The sequence below is a fragment of the Budorcas taxicolor genome, chromosome 19 (genome assembly GCF_023091745.1).
Source record: "Budorcas taxicolor isolate Tak-1 chromosome 19, Takin1.1, whole genome shotgun sequence".
NCBI lineage: Eukaryota > Metazoa > Chordata > Mammalia > Artiodactyla > Bovidae > Budorcas > Budorcas taxicolor.
The window spans coordinates 35,513,357-35,531,160 of record NC_068928.1 but is presented as its reverse complement, the minus strand read 5'-3'; the positions used below and the strand labels follow the sequence as shown (position 1 = coordinate 35,531,160).

At 45.3% G+C, this 17,804-nt stretch overlaps 1 protein-coding gene across 2 annotated transcripts in view; it reads right to left on the bottom strand.

Annotated features, from left to right (window-relative positions):
- Positions 1-15,983: 15,983 nt before the first annotated feature.
- SPAG9 (sperm associated antigen 9) overlaps positions 15,984-17,804 on the bottom strand; it is a 153,986-nt gene continuing 152,165 nt past the window's right edge. For both annotated transcript variants that reach the window (XM_052658900.1, XM_052658901.1), the window contains one exon: positions 15,984-16,657. In XM_052658900.1, coding sequence (XP_052514860.1) covers positions 16,542-16,657 — 116 coding nt within the window. In that variant the 3' untranslated portion in view covers positions 15,984-16,541. The remainder of the gene's footprint in view (positions 16,658-17,804) is intronic.

Sequence of the window (17,804 nt, the reverse complement as noted above, 5' to 3'; positions counted from 1 at the left end):
TCACTATCTCCTGGAGTTCGCATTGAGTCAGTGATGCCATCCAGCCATCTCATCCTCTGCTGCCCCTTTCTCCTCCTGCCCTCAATCCTTCCTAGCATCAGGGCCTTTTCTAGTGAGTAGCCAAAGTATTAGAGCTTCAGCATCAGTCCTTCTAATGAATATTCAGGGATGATTTCCTTTAGGATTGACTGGTTTAATCTCCTTGCTGTCCAAGTGACTCTCTAGAGTCTTTGCCAGCACCACAGTTTGAAAGCACCAATTCTTCGATGCTCAGCCTTCTTATGATCCAACTCTCACATCAGTAGACATCCCTGACCATGCAATGTGGCCACCACAAATTATCAGAAGCCTTACTCTAAGCACAATCCAGAGGCTGGGCCCTGTTCTGAACACAAAGCCTTGGTCCAGTCCAGGCTGCCTTGACTCACAGGGATCGGGCTTTTACTGCTCCTTTGTGGGATTAGAGGGCCTCCAAGATCACAAACCCAGTGGCGCATGTGAGTGCCGTCTTTACATCCAGAAACTGAGATCACCTTTTTGTGTTGTTTCTTTAGTCATTTACTGGTTTCTCATAATAATAACTACCCCTGCCTAAGTTTTATTGTTCACAAAATACTTTCACAAACGTTCTCATTTAATCCTTACACCTGCCCTGGGAGGAGGAGTTAATACACCCATTTTATGAAACCAGAAGCTGAAGTGCACGAGGGAGGTTCTGGAACTAGTCTCGGATCTCATGACCAGGAACTGGCAGTCACCCAGCCTTCCTGACCCTCCTTCAGACCTGCTTCCACAGCAGCTCTTTGCAGAGGAGCATGACGATCATCCGTTTTCTCTAGAGGCAAGCCTCCATCATTCCCCACAGTGAGACCAGGCAATCTGTTCTCTTCACCTGGAGCTGAGTGAAGACTGTTCCCCATCCTCCCCTCCTGCAAATATTGGGGGCTGGGATGGGGTGGGGGGAAGATGTAAAGAAGCAAAAGGGCTGCTGGAGAGTGCTGGAGAGAGGTGCTGGGAGGGGTCCCTGCTGCCCTTGGCATTGGGCCCAGCAGAGGAGTGGAAGGGAGCAGAAGTTCCTGGAACATGAGCCCAGTGCCAGCTGTTGCCGTGTTCTCATCTGCCTGTGGGAAAATGAGAAAAATAAGGACAATATAATGAGGTTTTCATAAAGATTTTCATCAATCTGAAGGACTGTCCTCTTACCTGAGTTGTGTATTTTCCTGTGTGTATCTTAAAAGGACTTTTCCTTTGACATTTCCTTTTAATGTCCTTAACTCAGCAAAATGAAAAACTGGTGACCAGATCAGATCCTAAATTGTTGTTTTGGAAATATTACTGACCTGAGAAATCTGAAGACTGGGAACCACTGAGCTAGCTCTTAGTTCTTGGTGGGACCAGACATAGAAGTTGTTTTTTAATTGAGGGATAATATCTGAACAGCTGGAAAAACTCAGGGGGAAAAGGGAATGGGTGGGGTTCCTGCCCAGATTCAGCCCCACAGCCCAGGCATCCCCAGGAAACTTGAGCAAAAGAAGTATTTGAGTAACTGTACAGGGAATTCTGAGAAAGGCCTCAGGGCCAGTTCTCTATGCCACACACCCTCAGCCTCTTCTGTGATCCAGAGACAGGTGCAAATATTCCCTTAAACTTCACCCCTGCCTTCCCCAGCCCTCTCAAGGCTGGTTCCAAAATAGCCCAGGCCCTGGAGGAGACGTCATGGGTTAGGCTGGCTGCCTGCCCCTCAGAGAGGGCACGTTGGTAATGCCAAGGCCAAATATAGAGGGACACAGGACACCAGAGGGGGCTTGGGGCTTGAGGAACCATGTCAGCTTCAAGATGCCTACCCTACCCCCTCCTCTTCTGAGCCCCGAGCCCCAGAGCAGCTGGGACACAGTGCCTCCTGGCCTGGCCATGGCCCTGGAACATGTCTTAACAAGTCCTGATTAGAGCTGGAGGCGGGCTAAGGGGGTGCAGGGCCTGGGCTGGGCGTGAGCATGGGGACACCGCCTCCATCTGGGGGTCTCTCAGTGGTTTTATAGGCGTCACTTCCCACAAGTTGCACTGAGATCAGGAGGCTCAGGAGACAGGGGAATTAGGTGCCTCCCAGGCAGAAGCACTCTTGCCTTCCTTTCTTCCCAGCTTCTGAAGGAGACCAAGGCCATAAACCTGGGGGTTGGAGGCAAAGAAGAGTACAGGTAACCAGGCGAAACCCCAATAAACTACTGGTTCAATCGGACTGCATATAATTAGTCCTGATCGCCAAGGTTGCCTCCACCCTTCACTCCCAGGAATTAAAAGTCAAAGGGCAGAGCTGCTGACGCAAATGTCAGGGGAGACAGGCACTTTGGATCAGCTGGGATCCTGTTCCCTGGGCTCTGCCGCTCTGGCGCCTTGGACATGGCGTCTTCCGGGCCAGGCTCCAAGAGCCCGGTGTCCATACAGGGAAGAGGGTCCACCGCCTCCCCCTCTTCCCGGTTCTAAGATGAACTGCATCTGGTTGGAGGTTAATCAGAAATTTCTGTGACATGGCATCGCCAACGCCTGGGGAACTCGGGAGAAGCAGCAGCTCAGTATCTTGTGAGCCCCTCTCCTTCCCACACCTAAAAAGGAGGAAGAGAACTCTGCCCTCCCTTCCAGGGGGCTGGCTCCCTAAAACCCGCTGTCTGCCCCCCAAGGTTGCCCCTATAGCAGGCAAGCCCTGGGCAACTGCACTGTGGTCTGTGCACCAGTGGTGACACCCAGTGGCCAGTGTGGGACTTGGGCTACTGCAGAGCCGACGCTGAGCTCAGCCCGGAGCAGTGGCTGGGGAGCTCCAGGGTGTGCAAGGTTTAGGGATTTGATTTTGGCAAGAGGGCTGTTGGCATTTGGAAGTATTTTTGGATGTGCTGATTTTTCCTGATTGAACTGTGGCTGGATCTTGGCCTAAAAGGTCCTACTGTTGGCAAATCAGCTCCAACATGTCTAAGAATGTGCTCATCTGCTAGCCCTGAACCTGTTCCTCCTCCTGACTTCCCTGTTTCTATTAAAAGCATCATCACCCTCCCAGTCCTTCAGGCTCTGAACCTCAAACCTCCGAGTCATCTTCCACGGCTCCCCACACTGGGCTGGGTACCTGGTCCTGCCCCTCCTTGCTCTGCAGGTCACTCTAACAACCCTGTCCCTGGTACTTATGGCCACTGCCCCAATGAGTGGGCCTCTCACCTGAGCAACCACCATCCTCAACATGCCTCTGGGCCAGACCTGGGTACATGACTGGTCCTCCACTTACTCGCTGTGTGACCTTGGGCAAGTTACTTATCTTCTCTGAGCTCAGCTTCCTCAGTTGTAAAATGAGGATAATAATTACAGTTTCCACCTCAAAGAGCATTGCAGAAATTAAATGACAGAATATACATAAAGAATCTGTCACATAGGAAATGCTCAATGCATGTGAATTATGAGAGATCATCCATCCAGTCCAACTTCTCCAGGGTAAACAAGTAAGCTGAGGTCAGAGGCTGAAATGAGAGCTGATGTCTGCAATTGAGTTCCAGGTGTCTTCACAGCTTGCTACAGTGCAGGGTGAGTAGAAGTCCCTGGAGTCTTGAAGTTCTTCCATTGCACCCATCACCATGTTCTAAACCCAGAACCAAAGGCCACCTTCTGAGTTCACCTTCTTTAGGGGCAGGTATTCCTGGTAAGTGTTGAGGTCACGCAGCCACAGCAAATATTCTCTGGGATGAGACAACTACAGGTCACGTCCAGTGGCTGAGTAAGGCTGGTCGGGTTGGCCTGGCATAACTGCCTCCCTGAGGCCGCTAGGCACACAGCAGAGGTCCAAGAAGGGCAGGCTCTTCCTCTTACAATCCTGCCCTCACGTCCCTCACGCTCACCCCACTTCCAGTCCCCAGCGACCTCGGTTTGGGGATCAGAGGGAGGGGGCAGGCTAATTCAGCTGGCTTCCCATTAAGGCACAAGTGAGCACCTGAAGTCCACAACCTCATTGAAATGAAAGGTGAGAGCCTTGTTCTGCGAAGTTTTAAAAGGGACTTTTCTGCACAAAGAAGCAGCTGTAAGAAAAGCAGATGATCCAGGTTCAAACATAGGCCTATCCTAGGGCCCCTGGACACTTACTGTCTAAGACAGTGGCTCTGGAACAGGGATAGTTTTGTTCCCAGGGACATCTGGCAATGCCCGGAGACAGTTTTGGTTGTTATAACTTGGGAGGGGCGTGAGCATCTTCTCCTGGCATTTAGTGGGTAGAGGCCAAGGATTGCTACTAAATATCCCACAATGCACAGAACGACCACACGACAGAGAATTCTTCAACCCAGAGTCACCAGTGCCCAGGTTGACAGAAGCCCTGGACAAAGAGCCTTTGTCCAAAGAGGGGAACCCTTGCCTCAGAGCTGTCCTAAATATTGAGGGAAGCAATGCATTTGAAGATCCCAGGACTGGGCCTAGTTCATGCATGTTGGCAAGGAACCTTGCTCTGCTGAGGCCTTTTCTCAGCCTGGGATATACCTGACGGTGGGCAGAGGTAGGGTGGGCACATAGTCTGTCCCTCACATGAGATCTTTCTGGACGGTCTGGTGCTCACCTGCAAACCCTTTCAACAAGGAAAACGCAGGCTCCGGCAGAAGCCTACTGTCTCAGCAGGTGAGTTCTGTGGAAAATGGGCACTCGCCATTCCGCTTGTGGGCTCGTGAGGTCTCCCTATGACCCACCGACCTACCCCTTTCACTTGAGACTGTGAGACAAAGAGTGGGGAGAGGATAGGAGGCAAAAAATCCCCAAAGAAAACCCCACGTCCTCCAAGCTGTCCTGAGACCTAGATAGCCCAGGAGGAAGACGTGTTTAGAAGAAGCCCTGCACAAAGGCTGGTGTGAAGCCAAGCCAAGGATTGAGCAGGCCCTCCCTGCCACTCACCTCAGTTGGCACCAGGCTCTCCTTCAGCCTCAGCAGCCGTGGGGTCGTGTCTTCTCTACAAAAATCAGTCCCAAATAAGCGATTACTTTCTCCTCTGGGATGGGACTGGTGAACCCAGATCAGAATCCCCATAGCCTGGCCTCTGAGCTCTGCTTTGCTGGTCTACCCAGCAAGTATTAATATAATAGATTATTGGACTATGGCCTTGACCGAAGACAGGAAGGGTCAGGCCGGCTGATAGAGACGAGACCCTGAGAACCTTTCTAATGTTGCTCATTTGTGTGGTCTGGGGACCTGGGGGATTAAAATCATACCCTCTCTCTGCATCTGTTTAAGGCACCTGTTCAGTGGGGACACAGCCACCTTCCAAACCTCACTGATGCCGTGAGACAAGACATGGGTGGGGTTTCTGAGTCTGGAAACCCAGACTCCAGGACAAACTCAGACATACAGCTGTTCTCAAAAAGGAAGCACCTGCCATGGGAGAAGGGCAAGGCACCAAGAGCTGGGGAAAGAGGAGACCCAAGGACTTGAGACTCACTTGAGTACCACTGAAAGGGCCTAATAAAAGGATCTGTTCTGAATCTTCAGGTTGGAGCTGCCTCCCACCACTGGGATCCCTTTCCTGGTGAAATATTGGTTGTTTTTTTGAGGGGGTGGTGGGTTCACCCTCGGGCCCAAGACAATGAAAGCATGGAGTCCTTATCGCTGGACTGCCAGGGAATTCCCTTTGGGGAACATTTATGGGCTTCCTGTCCAAGGAATGATCCCATCATGAAAGTTCTGGGCCCAGACTGCTCACCAAAAGTTTCTTCCAAGGACCCTCAACCATCTGGCTGTTCCAACTCCCAGCTTTCTTGTCACTTTTTAACACCACAAACTTTCTGACATCCTCCCCTAGCTTTCCCCTTCCTCAACTGGCTTTTATCTTGCACGCTCCCAGACAGCGGGATCTGTCTGGGAGCACAGGTGGCTGGGCAAGGATGGACAGGCTCCGAGTATCCTGTTGTCATAGGATCTGTCTCTCTGACCCTGGAGTAATAGTGGTGGTGAGCGACAGAAAGCTGTGTAGGGGGCCTCTCCCACCCATCATAGCCACCTGAGGGCCCTGGAGCAGCCCTGACCCCTCTCAGGCATTGAACTCCCCAGGTATGAGAGTGGCAAAAATCCCTGTTCCCTAGGTCTGTGTCTGTCCCCCTGTTCCCATCTCACGTGTGTGTGTGTGTGTGTGTATTCCCTAGGTCTGTGTCTGTGCCCCTGTTCCCATCTCATGTGTGTGTGTGTGTGTGTGTGTGTGTGTGTGTGTGTATTCCCTAGGTCTGTGTCTGTGCCCCTGTTCCCATCTCACCTGTGTGTGTGTGTGTATTCCCTAGGTCTGTGTCTGTGCCCCTGTTCCCATCTCGCCTGTGTGTGTGTGTGTGTGTGTTTGTATATTTTGACTGGTCTACAGCACTTAAAGGCCAAGGCGGAGGCATTCCCTGTGAATTCCTGTTCATTCCCTGCCCCAGGGCTGGCTGGCCTTATCTCCCTCCTCACCTGCCTCATCTGCAGGAGAGGAGACTGGAGGGTGCGCTTGGAGATTTATTCCAGTCACAGATTCTCTCCCTCTAATCCTTACCCCCTCCCCTTCTCCCTTTTCAGCAGTGGTTATAAAATCCAGGAAATAAATGTGGATTGATGGCCTATAAAGGGCTTAGTTAGTGCCCTGACCTACTGAATTATGTAACTCCTATTTATTATCGGCCTTGGATGAAGTTTCTATTGAAGCAACTCACTAAGTTGATTCCGTGACATTTCTTTTAACCTCACTCAGAGGTGGCAGTAGCAGAAATTCCTTTGCAGCTTCAAAGACCAGAATTGGTGGTGTGGACACTTTCAAAAATCCCCTTCTTTAATCCTCTGGGTCAATGTTTCTCTCTTACCCATGGCAACCCCTGCTCACCTCAGCAGGGTTCCAGGCTCTAGACCACCGGCCTAGGTTACAGGCTGCCTTGCCTGGGGAGGCTCAGAAAGGGTGTCTTCCCTGTCCCTGGTGAATGAAAGGACTGAGAACTCTGGGCTATGAGAATCTAGAGGCAGTCTAGCTGAAAGAAAGAGTCAATCTCTGTTGCTGGATAACAGCCACTCTGGGCCTCTGCTTGCTTGTTAGATGACTCTTTGTGACCTTGTGGACTGTAGCCCACCAGGCTCCTCTGTCCATGGGACTCTCCAGGCAAGAACACTGGAGTGGTTGCCAATCCCTTCTCCAGGGGATCTTTCCAACCCAGGAATCGAACCCGGGTCTCCCTCACTGCAGACAGATCGTTTACTATCTGAGCCGCCAGGGAAGCCCAGCAGCAAAGCGAGCCGGATTACCGGTCTGCAGTCTGGCCTTCAGTAGGCGCCCTCCTTGATCTGGCCTGGCCTGCCCTCGCTAGCCTGGTGAGGATGAACAGGAGGGGTGAAGGGCAGACTGTCTTTGGAAGGCTAATTCCACCACAGCATCACCATGTGTTCAAAAGGGAGCAGAGCCCAGCCTCTCTGGAGCAAGGCCACTTTCCCAAACAAGTTCATTTCCTGTTCCCCCAAAGCCATTTTTTGCTATGGGAGGAGGTGGTATTGGGAAACCAAGGATCCTCCTTAATTCAGCTTCATTGTTTAGCCCTTCTCTTTTTCCCTCTAGTGATGACACAAAAGGGCACTAGGAAGAAAATGTGAAGGCTCAGACGCCATTCTAAAGTAGATTTTTGGAGACCTGTTCCCAGGTTCAGGAAGGGAAAGATTGACACCCAAGGGAAGAGCAAGACCCATTTAAGATAAACATTTATCTATGGCTGATTCACGCTGATGTATGGCAGAAATCAACACAATATTGTAAAGAAACTATTCTCCAATTAAAAATAAGTAACTTAAAAAAAAAAAAAAGACCTAATTAAGACATTTCTTCCATTCTTTGATGCCTCAAGGACAAACTGGTGTATCAAAGCAGTTGGCATAAGCTACATGAATTCCCTCCACTAAGGACCTGCTGGGCATGAAGGCCCAGTCCATACAACTCAAACTATACATGGCACAGATGACCAAGCCTCCAAGAATGTCACCTTAGAAGAAGCTTTAGAGCTCATCTGAGCCAAGTCCCAACTTTTAAAGATAAGGAAAGTTGAAGGTCCACAGAGAGTGATGACTCCTGATGGATCAGTGGCAGGGAAACGTTCTTTATGGACTACAGAGTCCATGGAATTCTCCAGGCCAGAATACTGGAGTGGGTAGCCTTTCCCTGCTCCAGGGGATCTTCCCAAACCAGGGATTGAACCCAGCTCACTCGCATTACAGGCGGATTCTTCACCAGCTGAGCCACAAGGGAAGTCCAAGAAAACTAGAGTGGGTAGCCTATCCCTTTTCCAGCAGATCTTCCCAACCCAGTAATTGAACCAGGGTCTCCTGTACTGCAGGTGGTTCTTTTTTTTTTTTTTTTTGCAGGTGGTCTTTACCAACTGATCTATCAGGTAAGCCCTTCTTTGCAACCCCATGGACTGTAGTCCATGGAATTCTCCAGGCCAGAATACTGGAGTGGGTAACCTTCCTCTGCTTCAGGGGATCTTCCCAACCCAGGGATCGAACCCAGGTCTCCCACACGGCAGGTGGATTCTTTACCAGCTGAGCCACAAGGGAAGCCCTAATACCTAGATGGCATATTGAAAAGCAGAGTCATTACTTTGCTGACAGTGGTCTGTCTAGTCAAAGCTATGGTTTTTCCAGTAGTCATGTATGGATGTGATAGTTGGACTATAAAGAAAACTGAGCACCGAAGAACTGATGCTTTTGAACTGTGGTGTTGAGAAGACTCTTCAGAGTTCCTTGGACTGCAAGGAGATCAAACCAGTCAATCCTAAAGGAAACCAGTCCTGAATAGTCATTGGAAGGACTGATGCTGACGCTGAAGCTTCAATATTGGCCACCTGATGTGAAGAACTGACTCACTGGAAAAGACCTTGATGCTGGGAAAGACTGAAGGCAGGAGGAAAAGGGGATGACAGAAGATGAGATGGTTGGATGACATCACCGACTCAATGGACATGAGTTTGATCAGGCTCCGGGGTTGGTGATGGACAGGGAAGCCTGGTGTGCTGCAGTCCATGCGGTTGCAAAGACTCGGACAAGACTGAGTGACTGAACCGAACTGAATATGGGGCAGAATAGTCTGATAAACCTTCATCTGGGTAGAAGCATAGGAATGGGTCTCTAAATCAGCCAAGGTTTGCCTTGAGGTATCTGCCCAGTTTCCGCTCATCTCCGTCAGGGTCTTTTGGGAAGGAAGAATGTGTGAGATGACTCTAAGAATCAAAATTGGAATCTTTTCTGGTGAAGAACAGGTCAAACTTTAGCTTCCAGTTCCTTATTTACTGCCCCAGGCATACTCTCCAAGATAGAAATATAGATTTTCTACAGAATAAAAGCTTGTTTGAACAGAAGCAAAACAGGTCAAAACGCATCAAAAGGCCAGCAGCTAAAAATCCACTCCAGGGTTTGTCACTTTGTCTGGGCTAGCCAAAAGTTAAAAAAAAAAAAAGTAAGCATAATGAGAAAGGTCAATAGGAAAAGAAATTGAAGCCTCAGTGGGGGTTAAGGACACAATGTCTGTTTACTGTTGAGTAGTACATTATCTCATTTAATCTTTCCAGTAATCGTTTGAATCATTAGTACAATACTCCTGATGACCAAATTCAAGTTTTTGAAAGACTGTTCCACTCTTTTTGGAGTTTTCTGCACTGGAGATGGCCTGCAAAAATCTTAACAGATGGGGGTTTGCGCTCTTGCTTGGGCAGAGTAATGTTAACCTTCTTAATCATGTAGAAAGCACATAATCATTCTCGCCACTATACCACACCCTACTGTGCCTCAGATGTTAGCATTTTATTTAGTTCTGTATGTCATCCACCTGTTTATGTGCAGTGACTAGGAGTTTAATAAAACATATGAGCAACAGATACTGAAAACACACATTCCAATAGCATCTAAAAATGTCAAGCTTACCACTGTTTTCATACTTCAACATGTTCCTCAGTGTGCCTGCAAAGGAATGAAATGAACTCTTCCATGAAAAAGAGAATACAGGTCTCCTCCTATGTTTAGTTTTTATGGAACACTCCTTTTCCTTAAATTGTGGGGTGTTGGGGCAAGAGAAAAGGCATTCCTTGAAAGGTTCAGTAGGCCCAAGGTTTCTTAACACAGTTCTCTTAGGACAGCCAAGGTCTAGAACACTGATAAAAAGACTGTAAATAAGAGTATTCTGTACTACGTAAGCACTGAAGACAGTTTTTCTCTTCTTCTTACCACATTAGAAAATAGCCAAAGCAGACACCATACCAGTATCATTTTTCAGATAATGCCCCAATGGACAGTCGTTTAACACTTGACTCCACTTCACCATTTCGTTCTGTTTTCCTCTTTTACCCTCATCTTCTCAAGGGTGTCTTACTTATCTTCAAACGTCTGACACGTAGGGACCACCAAAGCCTGTTGTTGAGTGCCTCGTGGGGGCGTATAATGTGTCAGCTACCACTGCGTCGCTGCTTCATTAAGCCGTCACGAGAACCCTCTGAGATACTGCTCTTCTTTTCTAGTAAAGGAGCTAGTGGTGGAGGGCTGCAAAATTAGGGAACGACAGACTCAGGACTCGAACCCAAATCTCCCGATCTGAGATCCGGTACTTTCCCAACACACTGTGGTCGCCTACAGCGTAGAGTTTAGTCTGGTTTGTATGCCTCCCTATGAGGACCCTAGGCGTTTACTCATCTCAGTTTAGACCTTTTACCAATGGGTAAGCTGTCTCCTTTGGCCAGGCCTCTGGATCACCTGAGGACAAAGTATAACACTCCAAAGGGTGGCTCTGCGGCTCACCTGGGAATGTATGGAGTAAACACCTTCAGAAAACTATTAGATGTTATGCTTATGTAAGCTAGCCATAACAACCAAAGGGTTATAGCCTTTTTCCCTATGAAAAAAAGAATAGCCTTACCAAATGAATGGAGTGAAATATTCCCTTTATGCTTTTAATGTAGCAAAGTGCCATGAACTTCAGTTATCCATAAATCAACCAGTTATCCATAAATCAAAAACGAAAAGAGCATTGGGTTGAGTCTGGGGTGAGCCTGCTAGCAAGTCCCATGTGCTGAGAATGAAGAAGCTGTTTGTGAATCTAGCTGGGCTGCTTGAGTTAACAGCTAATCCCAATTAAAAGGATCAGAATCACCCAACTGTTTTACCAAACACATCAGTACTCTGATACGCTGGAGATTAGAGGAAGAAGGAAATATTCACTAATTCACTTCTGGAACTAACAAGCTCCTGGATGATTCTGGCCACACCTCCCTCTCCTGGCCTGGTTGTGAACTGCAGCTTTTCTGTGAAGCTGCTGCCTGCAGAGCTGGTCTACCTTCTGCCTTGAGGCCTCAAATCAAAGCATAATTACTTTCAGTCTGTGGGTGGGAGCCAGTGTTCTGCTTGGACATAAAAGTAAGGAGCTAAAACTGCCTCCTTTTGTATAGTGATGATCTAATAAACTGGATTTTCATAATAACTGAATTCTACTGAGATTGGGCAACCTTGGACCTGCAAGCAGGTATGGTTAGTATCTGTACATAATATACCAAGACAAATTAGAGCCAGGGTCACAGAACCAGAAAGGTTAGAGCTAGGATTTTTTTTACGATCACCTGAATAAACCAACCCTCCTTTAACACCCATAGGATAGTCAGTTCCTTGGGTCTGGAGTAGCTTCGTGGCTTCGTGGCTGGCTGTGGAGTACTGTGTTGGAGTGAGGGGCCAAGGGCCACAGTAGGGGTAGGGCCTGCTCAGGCCTGCCTTCTTTCCCTATACCACTGTCTTTAAAGGAAATGAGTTGTAAACTTGAACTGTATTAATTACCAAATATTTAAGGCATTCTGAGAAGTTCTCTATCTTTCCTAACATACTGGCTACAACTGAAGATGACAGTGAAAGTTGATCACTCGTGTCCAACTCCTTTCTACCCCATGGATGTTAGTCCTTGGAATTCTCCAGGCCAGAATACTGGAGTGGGTAGCTGTTCCTTTCTCCAGGGGATCTTCCCAACTCAGGGATCAAACCAGGTCTCCCTCATTGCAGGCAGATGTTTCACCAGCTGAGCCAGTGAAGCCCAATGAGGTGCATGTTTGGCCGAAACCCGGGACCTTCTTTAGAGCTGAGGATGAAGTTCATGCTTTTGTAATCACCAAGGCTCTCCTGCCCACACTAAGTGTGAGAGGCCTTGGGGCTAGTGAGGTAGAGCTTGGAGGTTTAGGCAGTATCTTTTCATTAAGTTTTGAAAGACAATCTCAGCACTGTGTGGGTCTGAAGGCTACAGTTTCAGGCTCCCGTCCTGTTCCTCCAACAAAATTCTTATGAACATTTGTTATCCTGCACTGAGCTACTCCAGTCTCTCACTAGAGACTGGCTGAATAAGGAATATGACTAAATGAGGCTCAAAAAAATCAGCTTCCAAAACAATGACTGGGCAGGCCCCAAAGTGCCAAGGGGCAGTTAGGCAAGGCCCTGTAGAGTAGGAACGAGACAGGCTGTTCGTTCTATTCTAGAGCATCCAGCCTCACTGGCTAGAGGGCTGTGCCGCCAACTATGAACTGTTCTGGTAACGTGGCAATCAGGACTACTCTTACGACCCTGTTAGAATCTCACATTCTTATAAACAAAGAACACGGCATTAGACTACATACCACTGCGCTGGGTTCACACTGCTACCACATGATTAGTTTTATAATCACCTTCGTTCCAGAGTCTCTCTCTAGCAAACGGATCACAATAAGCACACTGTATTAACACCTATGTTACAGCCTCCCTCTTATTACTGAGTGGTCTGGCAAATGGTATGCCTCAGTATCGTGTGCGGGTTGTTACTCAGCATGCCCACACGTGAAGAAAGCCTTACTGTCTACTATTCACACTGTCACTTAAACACGTGAGCTAAGCAAACATGCTCGTCATGTATCCCTCACTGCTCACTTTCAGCCAGCGCCAAATGGGGACAATCCTGACCCTTGGAATGACATGTTTGATGGGGGATGATGGGGCGTTTCAAATATAAATCAAGGTCAGACCCCTGGGAAAAGCAAAAACAAAACAAAACAAAACAAAACACACTCCTCATACATGTTTCATATACATATTTATATATATATTTCATATACAAAGTTACATTCCGAACCCCAGGGATTCCATAATAGAAATAAATACTGAAATAACTACATTGCCAAATGAGCTTTTTGCTCATAGAAATGAAGCATCAGCCTCTAAAGAAATAGCAAGTGGGATACTCTAGAACCCATTTTTAAGATTATAGAGGCAAATAAAATTCCAAATAAAATGTCTAGGACAAAAGACAAATTCAGACCATAAAACAGTTAAAATAATGTTGAGAAATATATGACAAAATTAATAATAAAAACTTATTTTTTTTAAAAAGGAAAAGACATTTAGTGTTACAAAATAGCATAACCCTGTTAGAAAAGCACTTATGATTTCCATGTTTAATTCTCTCTTCTCTTCCCTTTACAACTGGGACCAAAATGAGTCCCTTTCTCAACATGATCAATTAAGAGCCCTAAGTCTGACTGAACCCTTTGGTAACGGTCATAATACTCACAAGGAAGTAAATAGCCAGTTCTACAGCATTTGCAAGACACACGCTCTTTAGGACAGGTACTCATTATGAGACAAGGGTTTTGCTTTGTTTTGTCACTAAGGCAGCCATTTAAAGGTTCTATTCTCAAATGAAGGAAGACCTTTACAAGAAATGAACAACACAGCAACTCAGAGAATGTATTTTAACCTTTTCTATGCAACACACTTCATGTGAGAAGTTATGTGCTGCATATTTTGTGCTCAAAATGGTCCACACTCTCAACAAGCTGTAGCTATTAAGACATCCATTCCTATTTCTAAATTTTAGATCCACATGAGTTAAGAGAAAAACATTCAAAACTGAGTTCCTGAAGAATATTCTCCCTTTGCCTCATAGGGATTTTAACCTGCATTGAGCAGTAAGTATTAGGTTGATGTATATGATACTGTCATTTTTGTAGACGGGCAATGATTGAATATCGGCAATTTTACATGGTTCAATGACATACACAAGCCAAATGTAACAAAATGAGAAAATTCTCAGGTTTTCCTTATTTCTTCCAATGGGGGTAATTTCTTCTCACATGGAGAGACCAACCCAAGGTACTCAAGCCTCTTCTCTACCATTGATGTAGTAGCTATAGGCAGTTTAAACCAACCGCTTGCTGCTTGCAGAAACTTAGATTTGCACATTTTCTACCAAAGGTTACCACCTTGACCAAAGTGAACACTACAAGAATATAACCCTATTGTTGCAGAAAAGGTGGAAATAAAGCAATCTGTAGAAAATATAGAACTGAAATTACAAATATAAAGAGAAGCTCTTAAAACAAATTGTATAGGCATTTTTGTACTCTCTCTAGTCCCTGAAGTTTAACAGGGCCACAGACATCTGACAACTTTAGATAAAATAACTACACACCTATATGCCTTAAGTTAAAGCCAATAAGTTTATAAAGAGCAATAATAAAGAACCACTGCAACATGTTTGCATTTTTCATTTTTAACTCCTGATTCCCTAAATTACATTCAGTCATAGAAACATGTAAAAGACTGAACAGCACATGGGGTCTGACTCTAGGATGTTCGCTTCTTGGGGTTAAAATTCTCAGACATTTGGCTGTCTCTTTTTTTGTGAATTTTATACAACATTCTCCCAACATTTAATGATGTGATTTTTCATTTTAAGGTACTGCCAACAATGGCTCAGATTTAAAATAAAGTATCAGTAAAAACATAACTTATAAGCTATGGAAAAGTGACCTAAGTTTGGCGGCTTGAAAAAAGTGACTAAGTAGTTTAAGTTAAAAAATTAACCTTTTCCTAAAGCTTTTACCAAGAATTTTTTTCCTCCTAGTCATCTAAAGTGGGAAAATTGTACTGTGTATAAAATGTGCTTCTAGACACATATGACCAAATGTATCCAAAGGCCCCTCTGATGTATTAAATCCTATGTACTTTATAATCTAGGCTAATCATCTATATGCTTAAAACATACTGGTGGTACTTTTTAAAAATATCTTTCCACTATAGTTCAGAAGTAAAGTACTTGGTTCTTAAGGATGCTGAGACAATCTGAGACCTTTGTTGCTTCCTTTTCCTGAAGCAGTCCTTCTGACTTGAGGCAGGGTGGGGCGGGGGCGGCACCTTTGTCCTGTAAGTTTATATTTTAAATTAGTACTTAAACTTATATTTAGTTTTGCTTAAAGTGATGGATTAAGAATGGTAAATCATACATTTTCAAGAAGTCTGAGAGGGGAAGAAAACTACAGCTTAATGGTTTTTAAAACTTATTAAACAAGAAAGTCAGGTAAACCCAGACTCTATTTTTCACTCTATTGTGAGTGAAACGATGGAATGTCAACTTTTGCTTTATGCTATTTTGGCTTCTCTTTCAGTTTTCTTCTTTGAAGATGGCATTTTAATCTCAAAAGGGCATGAAAGCTTAAATGTCATTTATGTACAGAATATCAAGTATGGGCAGTTATATAGTTTTATACAGAACAACAGAAAATACCACTGCTAATCAAATCACTCATTCAGTTCATTAGGCCATACTCCATCACCACTAAAGCTTTACTCTTATTAACTGGTAAGAGCAGTCAAAGAACAACTGGTAAGTGAATTTTTTACATGGAAAAAAACTCATCCAACCACCACCATCCATTGGTGTAAGAAATACAAACCACAATTTCCTTTAAAAAAAAAAATCCTCCATTGCTGAAGTGCATCTTCTAAGTCTTTTAAATAACAAACCTTTCAAATATGTCAGTATGAAAATGAGTGACACCAGTCTCAAAGACAAAAAATCAAGTAGAATATTCAGAAAAGCAGGCCTCATAAACTTTAGAGCTCTAATAAGTCAGAAACAAGAAGTTTTTATTTAAATAGTGTAGTCTTAATTTCTTTAATATAAAATCACCCCCCCCCCCCGCAAAATCTGATGGAAACAAAGTTGTATATACCATATAAACAAGATTTGTCAGATTTGAAAGTGAAAGTTAATTTACAGTTAGCTTTTAGCCCTCTAGGGACATTTAGATAAATCCTGATAATCCACCTAACATTAGTTTGTGTCAATTTTATAATACATTGGGAGAAACACTATTGTACTTCATGGTACAGTTTCATACATCAAGTATTTCCGTTAATTCCATTATTAGTGACAGCTAAAAAGTGACCCCATCAAATGAAGTAAGTGACATTTACTGTGCAAGAGTAAACCACATCTGGATTGCTTTCTAAAATTCGCCAGTTTGCAGAAAGTAAACATTCTTTGATTTGATCATAATATACTGAAATTGCCTATAACACTGGTGCAGTAAAACAGCTAGCTCCTGTATTGTTACAGTAGGACAGATTTTATAGTATAAAGTTAACAGAAAAAAATGCTCACATATTATGTGGTGAAACTTATTTCACAAAGAGACCATTAAATAAAGGGAAAATAAACCATGCAGAAGAGATGGCTCCCCTGTCGCCATCTGTTTCCTATGGGCTCACTCACTACCACACATCACTTGCCACACTATCAAGTGACTCCTTTCTGCTTTGGCGACAGAAGGTTCAAGCGGAAGATCCTCTCCCAGAAGCTCTGATTCTCCACCTTCATCACCTGGTGGATGATAAGGAGACTCAGATTAAGGACAAGACCGAAGGTGTAGGCTGCCGTGCATCAGACTCATGGCGAGTACATTTGCAGCATACGTGAAACCTGCCTGACGCCCATTTCAGAGAACACAGTAAAAGAAATGCCACGAGTCAGAGTCTTGCAAAGGACTTCTGAGATCAATTTCTCGTTGTTAAAATATTACAGGATATGAAAAAAGAAATGGAACAAAAAATATCAAATTCAATTTTAAAAAAGCATGTGTGTGCATGTGCTAAGCTGCTTCAATCGTATCCGAAAACTTTGTGACCCTGTGGACTGTAGCCCGCCAGGTTCCTCTGTCCATGCGATTCTCCAGACAAGAACACTGGAGGGGGTTGCCACGCCCTCCTCCAGGGGATCTTCCCAACCCAGGGATCACACCCACAGTTCCTATGTCTCCTGCATTGGCATCTGGTCCTTTACCACTAGCACCGCCTAGGAAACCCTTTAAAAAGCATATTTACTACTAAAACAGACCTATGCTTTACGAGAGGCTTCCCAGGTGGCTCAGGGATAAAGAGTCCGCTTGCCAATGCAGGAGTCAAGGGTTCAGTCCCTGGGTGGGGAAGATCCCCTGGAGGAAGCAGTGGCAACCCACTCCAGTATTCTTGCCTGGAGAATCCCAGGGACAGAGAAGTCTGGCAGGTTACAGCCTATAGTGTCACAAAGAGTCAGATATACACGCACACTTCACATGCTTTAAAACAAATTCTGCTTTTCAGGCAGGACTGCCTAGAGATATTGACCAACATAGTTAAGCAAATTTTACATTTCAACTACCATGTTGCAATGGAAGAAAAAGTTCTAAAAACCACCCAGCCAAATGAAGCCCATCTCTATAAAGGTATTCTCCATTCCTACTGACACCACTGTTGCTAAACATAACATTAAAAATCCTGCCTTTAAAATGTGTCAATAAGCCTTTTACATCAACTCTCCAGCTGTGGCTCACAGGTTCAGTAGCTGTTCCTTAGCATGTGGGATCTTACTTCTCCCACCAGGGACTGAACCCACATCCCCAGCATCGCAAGCTGGCTTCTTAGCCACTGGACCACAAGGGAAGTCCTAATGTGACTTTAAATTTTATATTCCTTTTTTTTTTTTTTAACAG